This window comes from Felis catus, chromosome E1, assembly GCF_018350175.1.
Source record: "Felis catus isolate Fca126 chromosome E1, F.catus_Fca126_mat1.0, whole genome shotgun sequence".
NCBI classification, from domain to species: Eukaryota; Metazoa; Chordata; class Mammalia; order Carnivora; family Felidae; genus Felis; species Felis catus.
This window is the reverse complement of record NC_058381.1, coordinates 40,769,230-40,790,285: the sequence shown is the minus strand read 5'-3', so window position 1 is coordinate 40,790,285 and position 21,056 is coordinate 40,769,230. Positions and strand designations below refer to the sequence as shown.

The window sequence follows — 21,056 nt, the reverse complement described above, 5'->3', positions numbered from 1 at the left end:
CTACAAGCTGGAGTCTATTAAACCCCAGATTGTCCTGGGGCCACCCTCCCCAACAAGCCTCATACCTAGTGCCACGCCCCTGGGACGATGGCACCTGCCTGGCCACAGCCCTACTTCCACTCCTGCCCAGGTGTGGGTGCTGCAGCGGTCCCAATCACCGGGCCACCTTCACCTGGGTGGACATGGTTACAGCTGATTCAGAAGGGTGGGGGGTGGGGTGGAGACCACTCTTGGAGGAGGGGCCGGCAGGACCCCGGAGGAATGAAAGGGTGCTTTCCTGCAGGGTTTTCAGGCAACGGGGATTTCTAAGGCAGATCTCTGACAGAGCTGGCTCCTCCCCTGAGTTTCAGTTTCTGTTTCCGATCTCAGCACAACCCCGGGCGGCCGGCCGGGCGACCAACACCAGGCATTGGGGCTAACCACCCTCTGCGCCTCGGCAGGTGGTGCAGATAAGAACTGGCAGGGCAGGGGTCAGGTGTAGTCTGTGTTACTCGTCTCCCCTTCAGATGATCAGATCAGATTCCAGGTAGGTCCCTTCGGTGCCCTGCTCCACCTCCCTCCAGTGGGATGGGGACGGGGCTCTGCACCAGAGTGGGCTGGCCAGGAGCGGGGAGGGAGCCAGGATGGCCAGTCATCTGAGCCTCCTTCCATTCCCAGAAGGGAGCTGCGACCCTACCAGTGGGAGGTGATCATGCCTGCCCTGGAGGGCAGGAATATCATCATATGGCTGCCCACGGGGGCTGGGAAGACCCGGGCAGCTGCTTATGTGGCCAAGAGGCATCTAGAGACTGTGGACGGAGCCAAGGTGGTCGTACTGGTCAACAGGGTGAGTAGCCCGCTCTCCCCTCGTTGGGGTCTCAGCTCCTCAGGTGCCTCACAAAGCCCGCCAGATCTCCAGGGCTGCTGTGGCCACCTCTAAGCTCACCGGGCTTTTCTCCCCTTCCCGTCCCCAGCCAGTTCCTGGGGGTCACGTTGCCTCCTCCCCATCGCCCCATCCAGCTTCCTCTCCCTGACTCCTTCCCCACCCCCAGGTGCACCTGGTGACCCAGCATTGCGAGGAGTTCAGCCGCATGCTGGACAAACGCTGGGCCATTACAACCCTGAGTGGGGACATGGGGCCACGAGCTGGCTTTGGCCACCTGGCCCGGAGCCATGACCTGCTCATCTGCACAGCCGAGCTGCTACAGATGGCACTGACCAGCCCCGAGGAGGAGGAGCACGTGGAGCTGAACGGTGAGGGCTGAGCCAGGGGAAAGAGTACACACCTGAGGCACCTCGACCTGCCAACCCCAGGGCATCTCTCCTAGTACGGCTGTTGGGATGTTTTGTGGGAGGGAGGGGATCCCCATTCGCCAAACCCCAGCATATACACCCTAGTAGAAGCAGATCCGGCTAGAATGCAGGATCTGGGGCAAGCCTCAGCCCCACCGCTGAGCCTCAGTTTACTAATCCGCAAAACGGAGGTAAATCATCCCTGCCTCGGCCGGTCTCTGGAGCCTGGCTGCGGGTTGTGAAGGGAGGAAGGAGTTAGAGGAACCGTGGGGACCACATGGAGAAAAGCTGATGGGGGAGGAAAAGCTTTGCAAAGGTCACAGCCTTCCCCTGTGTTCGCCCCCAGCCTTCTCCCTGCTTGTGGTGGATGAGTGTCACCACACGCACAAAGACACCGTCTACAACATCATCCTGAGCCGGTATCTACAGCACAAACTCCAGAGGACACGGCCCCTGCCCCAGGTGCTGGGTCTCACAGCCTCCCCAGGCACTGGTGGGGCGTCCACACTTGATGGGGCGATTGACCACATCCTGCAGGTCAGCTTGGCTCCTATGACCCTCCCGCCACCACAGTCCTCCCTGCCCTGCCCCATGCCCACCAGCCCTACCCAGGCTCTCCTGTGTGACCGTCCGGGCCCCTTTGTCACTGAAGCTGCAGCCTCCAGTGGCTTCTTCCTGCACTTAGAATAGACTCCCATCTGTCTACTGTGGCTTACACAGTTCCATACGACCCAGCCCTGCCTACCTCCCAGCCTCATTTCCCCGCACACTCCCCTCACCCCTACCCCACAGGCCTTCTCCCGGTCTCCGGAGCATGTCCTGCTTGTCCCCCTTCTCAGGACCTTTGTGGTCACTGTTCCTTTTGCCCTGAATGCCCTTCCCCCTGCACTTGGCCTGTCTGGCTCCTTCTTGCCTTTCAGGGAACAGCTTAGTTGTCACCTCTTCAGAGTTCTTCCCTGACCTCCCCCACTGCGCGCTATCACATCATCGAGTTTCATTCTCCTCAGAGCTCATTAACGCGGCCTGAAGCCCTCTCATTCTGTTATTCTTTCCTGCTTTATCGATCTGTCTCCCCGACACCAAAATAAGACCTTCTGGATCCCCACTGCCTCCAAAAGCACTGGGCCCAGAGAGGACGAGCAATAAATATTTTGTTGAGTAAATGAATCCCCACTTCCAATGGCCCTGCTCAGTGGTAGCTGGGACCTGTCCTGTCCCAAAGTTCTGCCCGTTGTCCTCATAGGACTCTACCCCAGTCTGGTGAACCCCCATCTCTTGCCCCAGCTCTGTGCCAACCTGGACACGTGGCGCATCATGTCACCCCAGAACTACCGCCCCCAGCTGCAGGAGCACAGTCCTCAGCCCTGCAAACAGTACAACCTCTGCCACAGGCGCAGCCAGGTGAGTGGAAGGAGGGATACGGGCAGCGGGGGGCGGGGGGGGGGTGCTGGCATGAAGTTAGGGCACCTGGGGTTGAGCCCTGATTCCACCTCCCCTAGCTCTGTGACTTCCCGTTACTTGCGTTTATATCCGAGCCTCTGTTTCTCCTTTCTGTGAAATGGGGAAGTCGCAGCCCATGCCCACAGCCTGCTGTTTGGTTTGACTCCGACGCCTCTCTGGGCACCTGTCAAAACCCTCCAGCACCCTGTCCGGTGCTTTGCAAACTTTAAACCTGGAGCACTTCGTGCCGAGGCTCTCCCACGGTGCAGACACTGTCTGGCGTCTGCTATGACAGGGCTGCACAAGGGCTTAGAGATCGCTGTTCTCAGGCCAGAGGTCAAGGGCACGTAGCGGGTGGAGGCAGAACAGGAACCAGGGGCAGCAACCTGACCCCTGCCTCCAGTCGGGAGACTCATTCACATCCCGGCAGGCCTCCCTCCGGAGCTCCTTCTCAAACACCACGGGGCAGGGGCAGCAGGAGCGGTGAGGCTTCACGTGGAGATCGGCGCTCCCGTTGGGTGCTCATTGCTCCCCCATGTGTATGGGAATCCCTTCACTCCCTCTTCTCATCCAGGACCCATTTGGGGACATGCTGAAGGAGCTCATGGAGCGAATCCACAACCGCCTGGATATGCCGGAGTTGAGCCGGGACTTCGGGACGCAGACTTACGAGCAGCAGGTGGTGGAGCTGAGCCAGGATGGTGAGAGGGGCTGTGGGCGCAGAAGGCAAGGAGGCGGGGACCTGCCTGGGCGGAGCCTTTGGGGCGGGGCTTAGCCCCTCGGGGGGCGGAGTCTAGGCCGCTGGAGGCCTGAAGGGGCGTGGCCGCTCAAACCCTGAGGCCTCTGCCCACCTGCAGCGGCCGAGGCCGGGCTCCAGCAGCGCCGGGTGTACGCGCTTCACCTGCGGCGCTACAACGATGCGCTGCTCATCCACCACACGGTCCGTGCTGTGGACGCACTGGCCTCGCTGCGGGAGTTCTACGACAGGGAGCGCGCCACTAAGACCCAGGTCCTGCACGCCGAGCGCTGGCTGCTGGCACAGTTCAATGGTGAGGCTCGTGGGAACTGTACTGGTCGGGGCACAGGAGTCAACACAGGAGGGTGCCAGTGAGGGCACTGGGGTCCTATTTTTCTAACCGAAAGTCGAGGCCGTGGATAGGGCAAAAGATGTATGCCCTCATCTGTGGAAGTTTGCATAGCTATGAAAACGAATTCATGATACTGCCAAAGATTTTTTAAAAGCCATTAAGTTCAGGGACTGTCCCTTGAAAGTCTAGGGTGTGTGGTACCTTTAACCTGAGCAAGCGAGGTGGTCAGAGGGTAAAGTTTAATGCAAGAGACCTCAGCAAGGCTGAGGGGCTGAAGGGGGGGTGGGGTGGGCAAGGATCTTTCTGAAGAGACCTGAGGTTGAGTTAGTTAATCCTGGGTGGCAGAGGTCAGCATGGAAAGGTCAAGTGTCATCCTGGTAGCTGGGTTGAAGAGGGGTGCTGGGTGAGCTATGTCTGCAAAGGATTCTATACTGTAGGTCCCTGTGGAAGCCTGGCTGGCTGGGTGGGAAGAGGGCGGCCTTAAATGTCCTTTTGGTGCCGTTCAGGCGGAATTAGGAGCCGAGATCCTCAGGCTCCCTCTCCACCTGCAGCCCTATCCCTGTGAACCACGCCCTCTCCCATTGCCCTGCCCACCTCCAGGCCTGAGTTCTGTGCCTCTGTTTTGGGCTTTTCTGGCAGACTACAAGAATGAGCTGGCCGACCTGGCGACACGTAGCCCGGAGAACCCCAAACTGGAGATGCTAGAACAGATCCTGCAAGAGCAGTTCGGAAGCTCCGACGGCCGCCGGGGCATCCTCTTCACCCAGACCCGCCAGAGCGCTCACTCTCTCCTGCTCTGGCTTCAGCAGCAGCCGGGCCTGCAGATACTGGACATCAGGGCTGACCTGCTGATTGGGGCTGGGAACAACAGCCAGAACACCCATATGACCCAGGTGTGGGCTTTGGGGAAAGGAGCCGGGGCTGAAGGAGTTCCTAGGGGAGAAAGGGTGGGGACGGAGTCTTCAGCACAGAGATATGGGGGACTGATTCTCCCCAGGCAGAGGGCAGAGAACTGGGGGAGAGAGGTGGACACTGAGATCCCCAGTACTGAAGGTTTCCTCCATCTGGGGGTCCCTGGGGGCAGAGAGGCAGAAGCTTGTGGATCTGTAGGGAAAGAGGGAAGGGATGTTTTCAGGACAGAGGTTCAGAGCTCTGGGGGTCCCTTGCTAGAGAAGAATAAGTCCTGAGAGCTTTAGAGTAAAGCGGTGGGGATCCTTAGGAATCCTTAGGGGAGACAGGGGTTAGGTGGTCACCTGGGAAGATGGGCAAGGCACTGGGGGTAGCAGTGGAGTCTTAGGCTCCCTAGGGAAAGGGGCCAGGATTGTGATTAAACCGGAACCAGGTGAGGCTGGGCTGGCAGGAGGGCAGGCCTGAACCCACCTGGCCTACCATGCTCTTTCTCCGCCCCAGAGAGACCAGCAAGAAGTGATCCGGAAGTTCCGGGCTGGCATCCTGAACCTCCTGGTGGCTACAAGCGTGGCGGAAGAGGGGCTAGACATCCCCCAGTGCAATGTGGTGGTGCGCTATGGGCTCCTGACCAACGAGATCTCCATGGTCCAGGTGTGTGAACCCCGTGATGCCAACAGCCCTCAGAGATCCTTGTGGGACCCCAGGCCCGCTCAGGCTCCTCCCTATCTCCTTCCTCAGGCCAGGGGCCGTGCCCGGGCTGGTCAGAGTGTGTACTCGTTTGTGGCGACCCAAGGCAGTCGGGAGCTGCGGCGGGAGCTGACCAACGAGGCGCTGGAGACTTTGATGGAGCGGGCCGTGGCTGCCGTGCAGAAGATGGATGAGGCCGAGTACCAGGCCAAGGTCTGTGGGCAGCCTGCATGCCCTGCGGACAGAGGGGGGCTGAGGATGCTCTGCCTGGAAGGTCTCCAGACACAGACACACACAGACACACACAGACACACACACAGACACACACAGACACACACACAGACACACACACACAGACACACACAGACACAGAGACACACACACACACACACACACACACACACCCACCCACCCACCCACCTCTGCTCCCTCTTCCTCTGGGGGCTAACTTGGCCCACCTGGGAAGGCTTAAATGGACGTGAAGTGTAAAGGCCAAGGGGGGGGTGCCAGGGAAGGCAATGGTTCTTCTCCAAACGCCTTGAGAACAGGCCTCGTCTGAGCTTTTAATTCCTCATCACCAAATACTTTGTGCATCTGTGAGAGCTGTCTTACAGCTCTTCTGGCACCAGGCGGGGGGAGGGAGGGACAAAGACACATGTACAAAATAAGCCCAGAACCAGGACTTCAATCTGTTCTCCTGAGGCAGGGTCACCATCATCCAGCCTTGCCTGGGACGGCCCCCGTTTACACCTGTCATCCAGCGTAATTATTAGTGATGCCCCGTGTTCAATCCAAAGAAGCAGCTTTGCACGAAATCCTCCAAAGAGGAGACAGAGACTCAGTGACAACACTCGCTCTGCTCCCACCATGCCCCCACCATGCCCCGGTTCCATACTCTTTTTCTCCACAGGGCTGCTTCTAAAAGCCCCAGGGAAGGTTGAGGAAAGTTTCTTCTGGGTACTAACCATCTGAGGCCTCCAGGAGCCCTTTGTTCCCTGAGCACATTCCGGGGGGCAGGCCTCTAGGGGCCCCACCTATGTCGTGTCCCCCTCCGACTCCAGATCCGGGATCTGCAGCGGGCAGCCCTGGTCAAGCGGGCCGCCCAGGCAGCCCAGCGGGAGAATCAGCGGCAGCAGTTCCTGGCCGAGCAGGTGCAGCTTCTCTGCATCAACTGCATGGTGGCCGTGGGCCACGGGAGTGACCTGCGGAAGGTGGAGGGCGCCCACCACGTCAACGTGAACCCCAACTTCTCGTGAGACCAGCGGGAGGGGCCGGTGGGATGGGAGGGAGGGCACAGGCAGGATGGGGGACCGGGAACCCCTCCCATCCAGACAGAGCTCTGAGGGTTTGCGAGCTTAAACAGCGTTTTGACAAGTACCGAGTCTGCGGACAGGTTTTATCGCCACCCCGTTTTGCAGGTGAGGTGACAGAGGCTCAGAGAGGCTACATGACTTGTCCAGGCTCCCACAGCCACTATGGGGTTGAGCAAGAGCTGGAATTGAGGACACCAAATGCTGAGGGGCACAAACTCCTCCCCCTGAACCCCCGCTGTCCTACCTACTCTGAAGGCAGAAGGGCTGGTTGTCCCTGAGCCACTCTGTCATCCTCCATCCCCTAGAGGGGAACCTTCCGCCCCCCTCCATTCGTCCATCCATTCATTAAGGATTGATTAGGGACCCGCTGTGTGCCAGGCCACTGTGCCAAAGATCTCCACGCAGGCTCTCTCATTTAAGGAGGTAGCACTTCAACCAGGACGTGCAGGCTGGATTGGGCTGGAAGGGGGGATGCGTACAGGCAGGGATGATGTGATAGGACTGATTCTGGTTGGTTTGAGTGGGAAAGGCCGTGAAGGATGAGACTGAAGAAGACAGACTAGCCTGTGGAGAGCATTGAAGGTCAGGCCTGAAAGTCTAGCCTTTGTCTGGGAGGCAGTGAGGAGTCTTGGGTGAATTTTGAGCAAGAGAATGTCAAGGTCAGATTTGCATTTTTAGAAGATCACCCTGGCAGCTGGCGGAAGGATGGCGTGGGTTGGGAGTGCGGATGGAATGGGATGGAAGGGTGGGGCAGGGAGATCTGTTGGGGGGTAGTTGGAATCATCCCGGTGGGTAGTCCTGAGGCCTGAACTTGGTTGGAGGGCATGCAATGAGGCAGCACAGACAGGGCTGATTGAAGGTTGGGTCTTCTGGCCCTGGGAAGTCTCTTTGCCTCTTGGCAGTCAGAAAAGCCCAAGGTCCAGGTGGAGGCCCAGCAAGCAGGAGGGCACAAGATCGGGGGCTAAGTGGGGGGCGTCCTGAGCACTCCCATTCCCCTCCAGGATCTACTACACTGTCTCCCGGGGGCCTGTGGTCATCGACAGAACCTTCAAGGACTGGAAGCCTGGGGGTGCCATTCACTGCAGGAACTGTGGGGAGGTAAGTATTGGGGCCATGGCCCTGAACTCCAGTCTTCAGAAGTCCCCAGTCTGAGAGAGGAGGCCCAGCCTCTGCCATCAGGACATCCTCACGGGGATGGGGGAAGCAGCTCTGCCCCAGGAGTCCCTCATCTGAGGAGAGAGGTCTAACCACAATGTGACTGGGGAGACGGCTCTGAGGTGGGAGACCCAGGCCCTGCGTTCATGGATGCATGATTCTCTCCTCCCCCAACTTGAGGAGAAAAGCCCAGTCTGAGGACGGTGGCCCAAACCAGCCATCTCTGTCCCACCCTCAGGCCTGGGGTCTGCAGATGATCTACAAGTCAGTGAAGCTGCCAGCGCTCAAAGTTCGCAGCATGCTTCTAGAGACACCCCGAGGGAGAGTCCAGGCCAAGAAGTGGTCCCGCGTGCCCTTCCTCGTGCCTGACTTTGACTACCTGCAACACTGTACCCAGAACCTGTCTGACTTCACCCTGGATTGAGCCTCCTGTCCCTGCAGTGCCTGGCTCAGGCTGCAGGGGGCGGGAGAATCCGTGGCAGCTGCCGTCTTCCACGGGGCGAAGCCCGGGCCCAGGCCCCTCTTGTCTGAGTCACCAGCTCGGGGTGTTTTGCTGACCAGCCACAGACAACCCGGGCACCCAGGCTGGCTGAGACTCCCACGCCAAGGAAGCAACTGGAGAGCCACAGCTCAGCCTCAGTCTCCCTGCACACTCACAGATACTCCAGTGCACTAGATGGACGTGCCGGTTGGGGGGCATTGGGAGGGAAACTGAGGCAGGAGGCTAGCCCCACTAAACTAGCAATCACCACAACTTCCCTTGACCCCCTGACATTCCTTCCCTGCCAAGGCCACTTCTATTTTTGGAGGCTCCTCATAAATTGAAAATAAAGTAGAAAATTGGTGTTGAAAAGTTACGATTTTTTAAAAATAGATTTGTTGAGGTATAAATGACATAAAATAAACTCTGTAATTACAGTGTATAATTTGATAAATTTTTATTAAAAAAATTTTTTTAATGTTTATTTTTGAGAGAGACAGAGACAGAATGCAAGTGAGTTAGGGGCTGAGAGAGAGGGAGACACAGAATCCGAAGCAGGCTCCAGGCTCTGAGCTGTCAGCACAGAACCCGACACGGGGCTCGAACTCATGAACTGTGAGATCAGCACCTGACCTGAAGTCGGACACTTAACCGACTGAGCCACCCAGGTACCCCTAATTTGATAAATCTTAACCTGTCTTCCACAATCAAGACAGCAAACATAGCCATCACCTTCAAACGTTTCCTTGTTCCCATGTATTCCCTCCCTCCTCCCTCCTCCCTCCTCCCCTTCCCCCTGCACTGATCTGATATTTTTAAGGTTAAAAGTTGTGGTGGTGGTGGTGGTGGTGGTGTTTTAACCACCCCTCTTTATGGCTCTCAGGCAACCTTATTTGGAGAGAGCACCCCAAGCCTCCATTTGAGAGCCATCCAGAATGGTCCCCCTGCCCCCTCCAACTCCTGAGAGTCTCCAACCCCAGCAGCACCCCTCCCTCTTCTCCTAACCCCCGGGGTCACCTCCCTGGGCTGGGAAGAGGCTGAGAATCCAGGATTGGAGGGGTGGTGCTCAGGTAGGCACTAGAGCGGGGGAACTCGTAAAGGCCTACATTTTCTGTTCTCATTTTAACAAGGAAGAAAAAGAAAGGCAAGATCTAGGTTGATTCTTCAGGGAAAGGGCTATTTCTGTAGTAAGAGGCCCAGCAGGCAGGAGTCACCTTCAAGAGGAAGGGAGGGGGTTAGAGCAGAGATTTGAAAGCAGGATGGCAGTCCTTCCTGCCGTCTAATCTCCTTCCTTCCTGCTACATCCTGGGTCCTGCCTAAGGGTAGATGGAAATAAGGCACTTTCTTTTCCCCAGCACCTCCTTTTGGATCTGTCTCTTGTCTGATTGAGGCTGAAAGTCCAGTTCCAGTCTTTTTTGGCCTCCATTGCCCCAGAGGGAACCCCTTTCCCCGGGGCCTCTCTTCCTCCTCATCTTCTCCGGGAGGCATCCCTCGGCCTTGGTTCCAGGAGTCACCCTTCTTCTCCCTGCTGTCACATCTCCGCCTCCTGGGGCCCGTCCTCTGCCCATCCGGTCCCCACTTCGCCTTCAGTTGTTATCTTCCCCTGCCAGCAACGTGCCTTTTTCAGGTCAATAAAATTAGCGACTGGGGGCAGAGGGGGGGTGGCAGGGGCCCAGGGGTGCTAAGCTCAATGGCCTTGAATGCGGCTGGACGCACGGAGTCTGGACGCCTGTCATTCCAGGGCTAAACAGTGACAGCTGAGGGGCCTGAGCTGGTGTTGGGGGCAGGGGATGGTGTTGCAAGGAGTGATGGATTGAGGATAAAGATGACCTGGGCACCTAATGGTCCCCTCAGTGGCCTGAACCCCTACACAGCTGATCCCTGGATGGGGGACCCTGACTTCAGAGGAGGTGTCCTCTCACCCACCTTGCCAGGCTGGGAGAGCTGTCTTGAGCTAGGATGAAAGGGGGAACTCAGGCAAGGAGGGGCTCCTAGGCTTTCTTCTTCTGGTGAAGGGTCTTCACGTGGTCACTCCCTCCAGGCCATGTGGGCTAGGCTGCCCGAAGCGGGGGGATCCTACCTTCTCAGCCTTCGATAAGCCCAGCTCCAGACCCTCCCTAGTGGCCCAGAAGCTCTCCTCGCTTTCGGTCCCCCTGAATAAACCCGCCCACCGTACCCGACCGCGGCTCCGTCTCCCCGGCCCCGCCCCCCGAGCCGGGCCCCGCCCCCTCCCCCGGCCAGCCGGGAGCCGCGGCGCTCCCGAGCGCAGCGAGAGCAGGTGGCCGCGGCGGGCTCCGTCTCTGCCCTGCAGGTAAGTCAGCGACGCGGGCTGGTCCACGCTGAGGACCTCGAGGGCAGCGCGGGAGAACAAGGTAGCCCCCTCCACCTGTCCTGTGCCCTCGTCTCAAACCTGGGGGGCCCCACGAGACGGTGAGGACAACCCTTTTGGTTCTGCGCGCCCCGACGCTGGGCATCTAGCTAGTGGGACTAAAAACTCTGGCGAAGTTTAGAGGCTCCTGGCTGGCTATCCCTGATGCCGGCGTGGGCTCTGAGGGATGAGAAGAGACAGAGCATTAGGCACGCAGCTTTCTGAAGGAGAGCGGGTCGGGGATGGTGACCGCAGGGCTCCGGGTGAGGACCCTTTCGCTGACTCCGGGTGCCCCGTGCCTCATCCAAGTGTCGCATCCTATTCCCACCCTTCGGGAGGGATAGGGTGAAGCAAACAGCTTCTGTTCTGTGGGTAAATGAGGTAAGAGCACATAGCTGAGCTGGGACCTGGGTTTTCCCGTGAACCCAGGGCGCGTCCGCATCATTTGTTACACCTGGGTACAGATACACGTGGGTAACGCGGATGAGGGAGCAGGGGATCATCCAGAAGGTCTGGGGAACCCAGAGAGCCGGGGGACTGAGTAGATCTTTTCTGTGTTCATGTCCCAGAGCCAGTCGGAGAAGATGATCACAGAAGGGAGCCTTACTGCAGACGTGGGGTGCATTTGTACCTTCCGTGTTGGGATTTGGGTTGTAGGAAAGGGGTCCTGCCTCCTAGTACTCACGGAAGGCTTCCTGGAAGAGGAGGTCCTGGGCCGGCAGCTCAGATGTCATGCTCAGAGCTCTGAGCCACAAGGGAAGGTCAGACTCTGGGCCCTGGTGCTGGGCTGGGGTACAGCAGAGGATCCCAGATTGTAGAAAAAAGAGGTCAGGATGCTGCCCTCTGGATCCAGCCAGGACCCCAAGACCTTCTAGAGATCATCACAAGCTCACGGACGGAGATCCAACTTGGGCGGGAGGGCTTCTTTTGTATGTCTAGTTTCCCCATTCCATTGTCTCCTCCCACCACACAAACTGTCATTGTTGGGAAGTTCTTTCTCATAGCTGACCTTCATCCCTTCTGCTTCTGTGCCTGCCTCTTCTGGAAGGCAATGTGCCGTAGTGGAAAGAGTGGGGTCATTGCGGTCAGTTAGACTTGAGTTCTATCACCTGTGCCTACTGTGTGACCTTGGGCAAGTGACTTAACCTCTTTGAGTTTGCTTCCCCACCTGTAAAATGGGGATAATAATAGAACCCACCTCATAGGGTGGCTGTAAGGATTAAGTGCGAATACGCATGTAGAGCGCTTTGCATACTGCCTGGCGCCTGGTAAGAGCTCAACAAGTGTAAGTGTCCCCTCCGTGTAGGACAGCAAAGCCGATCTGCAGGGGGTGGGGGTGAGGGTTGGAAGGTTTTTTTTAAACTTGGCCAGAGAGAGCAGTGCCCTTCACCACCACCACCCCTCCAGCCCCTGCCCCCTGCTGGCTCCTGGATCCCCGTTGGACTCGTCTGGGCTGCCCAGGGACCCTCTCCTCCTTCTCTTTCAGTCGCCGTGGTTTTTTGCGTCCAGAGCGAAGAGAGGGACCCCGACAGGTCAGGGACCAGTGGCAGCAGGAGCCCACTTGGGGCTAAGCCTCAAGGGAACAGACTGGCTTAGAGAACCAACTGAAAAAAAAAAAAATGCCCCATTTGTCATCACCTCCCTGCCCTCCCCACCTCCAGAAATCCACAAGTTGGGATCAAGCCTCACTAAATTTTTCCAGGAAGATAAATAATACAAGTGACTGAAAGTCCTGTTTGGGGATTGTCCAAGCTGCCCTCCAAAGGCAGCTTCAGTCCCTGGCCCGCGCTCTGGAAGCTGCTGGGAAGGCTGGATCTAGTAAGCACCCTTAAACCTGGGCAGGGGAGGGAGTGTCCTTGCCCTCACTGGGTGCTTTCAAGGGCTCCGCTCTCATCCTCCTCTGACCATTCCTCTCCCTGTGGGGTGAGGAGTCAGGAAGGCCAAGGGGATGAACCTGTGCATTCCCTTCAAGATCACATTCCCCGTACCTGTGACTCCGGAAGTCCCTGCCCAGATGGTCACCCAGCCTGCTCCCAGCCCCTGCAAGCCTCCACCCCGGGCCTGTTCTCAATGTAGGTCGTGCCACTAGCGTGTGCACCCCTCGGCCTCAGGGGCGACTGCAGATGGCTAAGGGGCAGCTGTTTGCAAGGCGTAAGGATGGAGCCAGGATGCGAGGCTCGGTGTCCACACGCACGCATCTGAGTCTCTTGTGGTGCAGAAAGGAGCTCTCCCTCCATAGCGTCATTCTCCTGCAAAAGTTCCGGGAGTCAGAGAAATCGAAGTTGGAACCTGGTCTTCCAGGTTGTTATGGAGTGTACTTGTCAAGATGCGAGGTTAGAACATATTTCAATTCAGTTTGTTGGCTTGCTCCAGGCCCTGCAAACGTTCAGGGTGGGCCCGGCAGCATCCGTGACTGAAACTGGTATTTGGTGAATTTCCTCCCTGCCTCCCTGCTCGCGCTGCCCACCCCCCCCCCCCCCCCCCCCCCCCGTAAAGCGGCACGCCCTGTGAAACTGGGCAGAGGACACGCCCACCTGGACCAGGAAGGAGTTTCAAGGTGACATGAAGACTGTCAGCTGTCACTAACAAGCAGTCCCCGCTTGGGCCTGCTGACCTCATTCTCCACCCCAAAAGTGGGACAGTGTCTTTCAAATGTCCTGTGATGCTTAAGAGGGAATGGATGAGAGGGGCACGGTGGCTTTTCTCCTGAGTGGGGGCAGGGCGTGGGCCCCTGCTGGGCCCCAGGAGGTCAGCGGCGCTGCAGCGGGATGGGGGATGGATGTGACAGTGGGGGCGGGGGGGGGGTCAGAGCTGGACCCCACCACCCTTCCCGCTGCCCTGCTCAGAGGGAGACGCGCCCGGAACCAAGAAGGAGCCGTGGGTCTGTAACGAGGGTCCTCCTGTAAGTTTAGATCTTGGGCTTTGGATGGAGACGAGCGTGGAGGCCAGCTGGCCGGGCAGTGGGAGTCATCCCCGGCGGGAACGAATGGCACACTGGTCTCCACTACAGCTGAGTGCCCCGTGGCACCTGAACACACCGTCTGTTCGCGGGAGAGAGCCACGTGGCCTTTGTGTGGCCGTCTCTGACGCTCATCCGTTGTGATCGGGCTGTTTGAGGGTCAGACCTGCCGCTTTGGCCTCATTGGCACTGGTCGAAGGCTCACACTCAGATGCCCTCGCAGGGCCAGGCACACGTGCCCGTTTGCACCGGCTCACGGTTGCACACTCAACACGGCTCCGAGTGCAATCTCGGGGATGGGTCCCCGCAGACCCGCCCTGACGTGTGCGCCTGGGCCACCCGCGTGCCTTCGCCACAGCCACGGTGTCACCCTCCCCTATCGGTCGGTGACTTTTCATTCACCTTGGGTGACCTGCCAGCTCCAGTGGCCAAGGGTTGGCTTACTCGAGGGTGGCTGGGGGCCAGATGCCTGCAGCGCTTCGGTGCCGGGGACAGAAGACGGCAGCAGTGCCCTCCTGGGACTCCCCACAGACCCACTGGACCCGACATTTGGCACCTCTGGTCCCCCAAATCTGTCAGGGGGGTCCCCAGGCCCTGAGTCTCAGTCTGTCTGTCTTTGTGTAGCTCTGTGAGCCTCTTTCTGCCTCCCAGCGTGTAAGCGCGTCTGTCCCTGGGTCCCCCGCGTGCTCTCTGCTCAGTCCTTCTTCCCCAGCTCCTGTGCCTGTCATTTCTGCCTCTCCTCCCTCCCTGTCTCTGGTCCATCTCTTTTTCTGTGTGTCTTTCTCTCTCTTTTTCTCTGTATGAGCACCTCTGTATCTCTAAGTCTCTTTTTCTCTGCGTGTCTCTGCCCTTTTATCTCTGACACACACACACACACACACACACACACACACTTCCTCACCCTCAGTCTCTCATTTCTGTGTCTCCAATTGTGAGACGTCTTTCAGGTTCATCTTTCTGTCTTTACAGCTCCCCATCTCTGCCTCTGAGTCGGGTTTGTGCCTCTGAGATCTCTGTCTTCCTCTCACGAGGCGTCCCAGAGGGACAGGACAGCCAAGTGTCTCTGAGTGTGTAGAAGAAGGTGACAAAGCATGGCGGGGGAGTGGGGGTGGGGTGTGTGTGCTGCTATGGCTTGTGGGTTGCTCCTCTGCCAGGCGAGGAGGGGGGAGAGTAGGATCAGGTTCGGGAGAGGACGGACGTCAGCCCACCTCCCCCACGTCTTCTGTCAAGAACTTCAGAACTTGGGGGGCTTTGGCTCCAGACTCCTTCTTCAGCCACCAGGCCCAGGGTCACGGACTGGGAACAGGGCCGGGGCTTCAGAGTGACAAAGAGGAGAGCCCCTTGTCTGTCCGGTTGATCTGATGGACCCGGAGCCGAAGGAAGGGTGTTGGGGCTTTGGAGTCCCCACTCTGGAGAGGCGCTGACCAGAGTGGGGCTGGACTCGATGCTTTTCTTTCCCTTGAAGCAGCCAAGCCCATGCACCCACCCCAGGCCCCCCGCTTCCTGCTCCAAACCACTGGCTACTCCCCACCCTGTTCCAGAGGTTTCCGCCGACTGCCCCAAGGCGAGGGGCCTGCCCAAACAGCCTCCCTGCTCTCTCCTCGGGCATCCCCACCTCAGTGGGCCTCTCCTCGCCACTGCCCTGGCCTCTCGCACAGGAGCGGCTGTGTTGGCTGTTTGTTTATTTGACTAAGGTTTCCTTGGGTGGAGTGAGGGCCGAATCCACAGATACTTCTCCCCAGTTCAGATGCCCAGGCAAGAGGCCAGACTGCCCTCCCCCAGGTCCCACTCGCCTCTTCTCTATCCTCAGGCCCCAGACTTTTCTATCCTCCTGGTCTCGGTCTGTGATTCCTCCATCCGAGGCTGGCTACCCCCCATCTCACTGGACGGGCAAGTTGGGGAGGTGTGAGCCACACCCCTCACCACCCCTATCCCTCACTGAGGGGAGGGTATTGGGAACTGGATCCCTTGGGTTCTCCGGGGGATTCCCAAAGAGGAGCATATGGGGTATGGTCTTCAGAGGGTGGGAGAAGGTCTGCCCCCCTGCCTATCCGCTCTCATGGCTGAGGCTTGAGCCAGAGCTAGCGTGAGTCTTCAGCAGAGAAATGATGCTCTAATGGGCTCAGGGCCTCCCAAGATCTGTCCCAGAATGACCTCCCTGAGATGCTGAGGTCCATTCCTGGATTGTGGTACCGACCCATACACAGAACTGCATCATCCTGCCCTCTGAGCGCCTGGAGAGGTAACGAAATCCCCACTGAGGTGGAGTCTGGACTCGAACCCAGGACTCCTCACTCCCCAGCCTGCACCAGAGCTGCCCGTTGGGCAAAAAGAACCCACTTCTCCCTGCATTTGAGCCTCCCCCACATCTCCTCTGTCTTCACTGGCCTGCAATGGAGACTCCTGGTCCCCACCCGTGTCTCCTCTCCGGTTGGGAGGGGATTATAAGGGCAGGTAGCATTCTTGTGACCTCGTTCTGAGATCGGCTGCCCTAGTTAGCAGCTTCCTGAGGGGAGAGGGACAGGAGAAGCTTTTAGACATGGTTTCAACCATCTGGGTGCTAATTGGGAACGCGACTGTTCCTAGGTTGAGGCTGGGACAGCTATTCCGGGGCTTCAGGATGAGGGGTGGAGGTGGAAAGGCCAGAGGGGACATCAGGAAGTTTCCCCAAATAGCCCGGCCCACAGCCAAAAGTGGGAGCGGGGTTAGGGAGGGGGGCAGCTGGCCAGTTGGCACGGGGACCTGGGCCTTGGGAAGCTGAACAAGGAGCATGAATGAAGCAGGTCTGGTATTGTTTTCTTCTCTCTCCTGCTAACAGGCTCCTCTGGAATTTGGTGTCAGGAGTAAGAGGACCGGGGGGGGGGGGGGGGGGGGAGGGAGGGGTTGGGGTGTGGGGGTAAAGGTAGAATGGAAGGATATGTCTCTGCTCTGCCCTTTTCCCTTCCAGGGGCCCTTGGAAGCTCCAACCCATTCCCCTGCCCCTCACCCTAGTGATACTGTTTTACCCATTCATTCAACAAATATTTACTGAGCGCCTACTATGTGTTAGACTTGCTAGGCTTGCCCTGGGGATTCCAAGGGGGAATAAGACAGGGAGAAGTTGCCCTGGGAATTCAAGGTGGGGGGATAAGACAGGGCGAAGAGTGAGTGCCAGGAGGCAGGAAGGAAATCTGACTTAAGGAGGGCAGTGAGGGAAGGCATCTCCAGGAGCTGTTATTTCAGCATCAGCCACAAGTAGGGGAGGTAGGAGCTGGGAGGAAAAGAGTGTTCCAGGCAGAAAGAATGGGTTTTGAGAATATGCTCTGCTCTGAATGGGGACCTTGCTGTGCTCTGGAGAGAGAAAGAGCCCAGTGTGGCTGGAGTTCTCATGAGCGGTGTAGGGAGTGGTAAGAAAACATCGGAGGGGCACAGGATCTTTTGACCTGGACATTTTGACCCCAGGATGTTTTGAATGCAAACATTGTAAACCCAAACATACCAGCACTGAAGACGTTTTTAGCAAGTGGTTTCCAGTCTGAACTCTTTTCATCCGATTTAATTTCTTGATCAGATTTTTCAATCTTTCCTCTATGGTACAGTTGAACACATTTCCATTTTTTTCCATTCCATTTTAAATTTACTGGAATTCTTTTCATTGGCATCAATGCTGTATAAATTTTGCTGCCGAGATTTGATCCATCAGTCAATGTGGCATCAGTCAAAGGCTCCTGACCTTAGTCTCAGCCATTGTGTGACTGGGTAAACTCATCCGATTTGGGAAGGTTGAAATTTTAAACAAGATTCGTGGTCAAGACTGGATTCTTCTGTCCCTTTTAGTCAATAAGGAGTGTTTTTGTATCTGATTCTAGCCATTATCGGTGTTAGCTCTACCGGTAGTATTCTTAGGCGGAGACTTGTATTTATATCTCCATTAATCTGTGGGAGGAAGCCAGTGGAAGGGTAGGTTGGAAGAGGAAAAGGGTTTGGGGGAGGTGGGCAGAGGCCAGATCTTCCAGGGCTACGATAGGAATTCTCTAAGGTGAGGGAGAAGCCTTTGGAGATTTGGGGCAGGAGAGGGATGTGATTGGATTTGTCTTTTTGCAAGACTCCTTCTGGGACGTGGGGAACAAACTGGGAAGGTGAGAGGTGGAGAAGTGGAGGCAGGGAGGCCAGTGAGGAGGTTGTCATGCCAGTCCAGGTGGTAAAGAGAAGCAAACAGATTGAAGAAAGATTTAGGGAGATAGGGTAACCAGAGTAACCTCCATGTCATGCCCCACCCCCTCAGCTCCTGCCTGTCCCTTCCTCTGGGGCCCCAGACACCTTAGAGTCTGGTCACTTGGAATTTGCACAGGGTGGAGACCAAGAATGGGGGTGTTTTCCTTGGGGCTGCCTCCCAGTCTGCCTCCTGGCTGAATGCAGCCCAGGGAGGGTCAGGGATGCCCTGCCACGGTTGAGATGGGGGGCTGGAAGGGGTGGGGGATGACCCTCAGATCTGCCCAGCCAGAGCACGTGGCTGGAGCGGCCAGGGTGACCGCAGACCTGGCGGCGAAACAGACCAACACACAGGGCGCTTGTCTGGCTGTTGCTCTGAGCTCAGGGTGTGGCCCTGGGCAGGGGTACAAAGGGGCCTCTGTCAGTGCAGGGCACAGAGCCCACCTGGGCCAGGGCAGGCGCCTGAGGAGTGAGGGAGGTGGGCCCAGGGGTGCTGGGAGAGACCGGACTTGAAGTGCCACAGTCCCGAGGCTTGGGTGTCATCTGACACCGTCCCTTTCTCTCCTGAGCTTCAGTCTCCTAGCCTGTGAAATGGGATCTCAATCCCTGCCTTCCAGATCTGGTGCATTGTCAGGACCCACTTTGCTGACGGACGAAAGCATGGCCTTCAGAGAATCATGTATTTTTAAACATTATTTAACAAACACACACAGTGGTTACCATGTGCCTGTTTGCTGAACACTTTATGACCATTGGCTCATTTAATCCCATAGTGACCCTCTAGGAGAGGTACTATTTATTCTTATTTTGCAGACGGGGAAACCAAGGCACAGACCGAGGTCACGCAGGAAGTGGCAGAGGTGGGATTTAACCCAGGCATTATGGCTACACTATGTTGCTTCCCAAAAGGAAGGGGTGGGCATCATGCCAGGCGCCTGGAGTAGGGTGACCCTGATTCTTCAGCAGGGATAGGGGTATATTCTGGCACACCTTTGCCTTGGGGAGCACACCTGGGCCATGTCTCCCATCTCAGGGCCTGGCCCGTAGGGCAGGGCTAAGGGTGAAATAGGAGAGAGAGAAGTCAGACTCCACAAGAGGAATCCGGGATCAGAGACCCAGGAGAAGGAGTGGAGCACGAATCTCTCAGGGCGGGTCACAACTTTCCCACCTGTGGCTCAGTTGTGGGGGCAAGTGCGCCCAGCAGAGGCTGGGGTAGATTTGGTACTCCTTCAGCTAAGACGAGGCCTACCCTGTGGGATGCCAGGCTCAGCGCCATGTGGTTGGAGAAGCCAGCCCTACCCCTGAGAGCCCAGGGTCTGGCCGGGCATGAAGCATGGACAGAATGGCACAGGGCCTTGGGCCCAGGGGCCGAGCGAGGGTAGTAGGGAAACAGACCCCACGCCCACAGCGGTGGGAACCTTCAGGCTTCATGATAAGCCTAGGAACGTGCCCGGGACTTGCCTGTTTGAGAAAGGAGGCACTTCTCAGGTTGAGGGCAGAGATGGGGCCGTGGGAACCAATGTGGCAGGTGGTCCTGTGTGGGCGTGGCTGGGGTCCGTGGTGGGGGGCGCTCCGTGCCAAGCTCTGACCTGAGACTTACTCTCCTAGACACATCGCTAGACCTGTCTGCTCTTCAGAATTACCTGGGTGCTTGTTAGAAAGGCAGATGCTGGGCCTTAGCCCGGCCCCTAAATCTGAACCCCTAAGGCTGTGGCCCAGCCCGCAATGCCCGACAAGCTCCCCAGGTGATACTCACATGGACAGGCACTTGGGGAAAGTGCAGGGCAAGGGGATCTCACTTTTGGCTGTACATCAGGATCACCTGGGCAGAAATTAAATCAAATCCTGCTGCCTCAGCGCCACCCCAGCCCCATCCGGTCAGAATCCCTGGGGAGGGGCCCAGCCATCCGAAGTTTTCAAAGCTGCCCCGGTGATTCCAGTGAGCAGCTACAGTCGAGGACCCTCAGGCAGACCTGTCCCTCAAGTCAGCCAGGTCTAGGCTGAGCTGTCCCCTCCTGAGAGAGGCTTATTCCTGGCCACTCATCTTCCCTGACCTGTGTGGTTAGCTTCTTAGTGGCTGTGACCATTGTCCCTGGCTGGCAAGCTCCATGAGGGCTCCTCAGGACGGTTGTTCAGTGCTGGGTCCCCTGGGCGAGGAATGGAGGGAGGGCCTGGCATATAGTAGGTGTCCGACAAATGTTTCCTTAGTGAGTTTATTGAGCCCCAACTCTGTGCTGGGCACAAAGGGAGGCGTTCTCCTTACATTATCTCTTAATTGTCCCAACAATCGCACGAGGTAGATACCGTTGGGCCCATTTTACAGATCAAAGAGGTGAAGCCACTTGCCCAAAGTCTGACAACTCCAGAGCCTGGTCTCTGTCCCGGGTCCCACGATGCCCCCTCCCCCTCCCCGGCTAAGGTCACTGAGCAGCCTTGCTATAGGAAGCCAGACAGAGGATCTAGAGGCATGGGGCATGTTGACAAAGCCCATCCCAGGAGCATTCTTGGAACCTCTCAGCTGGTTTTGAAAGGCCTCCTTCATGGCCTGCAACGGCCATGTGGTTCCACCCACCAACCAGCCAGTTTGAGAGGAGGACTCCTTGATGTGGTCGGGACTTCTCCCTGGCCGGCAAGGTGGACCGTGGCCACCCCACCATCTCCCTCAGCCACAGTGGGCTTGGAGGCTCTCCCTCCCTCCTGCTCAGGGTGACCCCGGAATCTCAGGGCCATTTTCAGCTTCTCCCTGCCTCCATCCTTCTGGATTCGGCTTCTTATACTGAGGAAGGGGAAGGGCCCCAAGGTCTGGTGGGGTGGGCTGGGGTGGGAGGATTCTTTCGAACAAACTAACTAAATAAGAGCATCAGGAAATGAAGGGTGGGTCGGGAAAATCCAAAGATCTTAATTTCTGCAGGGTTGATCCTGGCTGGTAGTCAGGGCCTTTCCCGGCCTGCTCTGAATGCAGCTCTTTAAGTAAGAGGGAAGGTAGCCAAGGTCCCGGTGAGACCCCGGGGCCTTCAGCCTTTCCCTTCCCTCCCATGGGGCAGCATGGGGAAGTCCCCCCAGTAGGCTGACTGCCTTCTTGATTGCTGCTATCGAAGTTAATATTCTGGGGAGGGGGCCACCCTGCTGTGGGCACCCCAGTTCCCAGCTTCCTCTCCTCCAGCTCCAGCCTCTCCTGTACACCCCAGGCAGC

At 57.6% G+C, this 21,056-nt stretch overlaps 2 protein-coding genes across 5 annotated transcripts in view; both read left to right on the top strand.

Annotated features, from left to right (window-relative positions):
- The first annotated feature begins 270 nt into the window (after positions 1-270).
- DHX58 (DExH-box helicase 58) lies at positions 271-8,708 on the top strand. Its single transcript, XM_006940356.5, has 13 exons — positions 271-526; positions 658-826; positions 1,032-1,233; positions 1,619-1,809; positions 2,557-2,673; positions 3,287-3,413; positions 3,570-3,761; positions 4,440-4,693; positions 5,211-5,360; positions 5,448-5,609; positions 6,458-6,648; positions 7,711-7,807; positions 8,103-8,708. Exons 1-13 carry the CDS (start codon positions 507-509, stop codon positions 8,286-8,288), a joined length of 2,058 nt encoding a protein of 685 aa, XP_006940418.3. The 5' UTR covers positions 271-506; the 3' UTR covers positions 8,289-8,708.
- A 1,864-nt stretch (positions 8,709-10,572) lies between these two features.
- LOC101090157 (transmembrane protein C17orf113) overlaps positions 10,573-21,056 on the top strand; it is a 50,810-nt gene continuing 40,326 nt past the window's right edge. For 2 of the 4 annotated variants that reach the window (XM_045045070.1, XM_045045069.1), the window contains exon 1: positions 10,582-10,656. The gene's annotated coding sequence lies outside the window, so the exon portion shown is untranslated. The other 2 variants (XM_019817890.3, XM_019817892.3) reach the window with 2 other exon arrangements.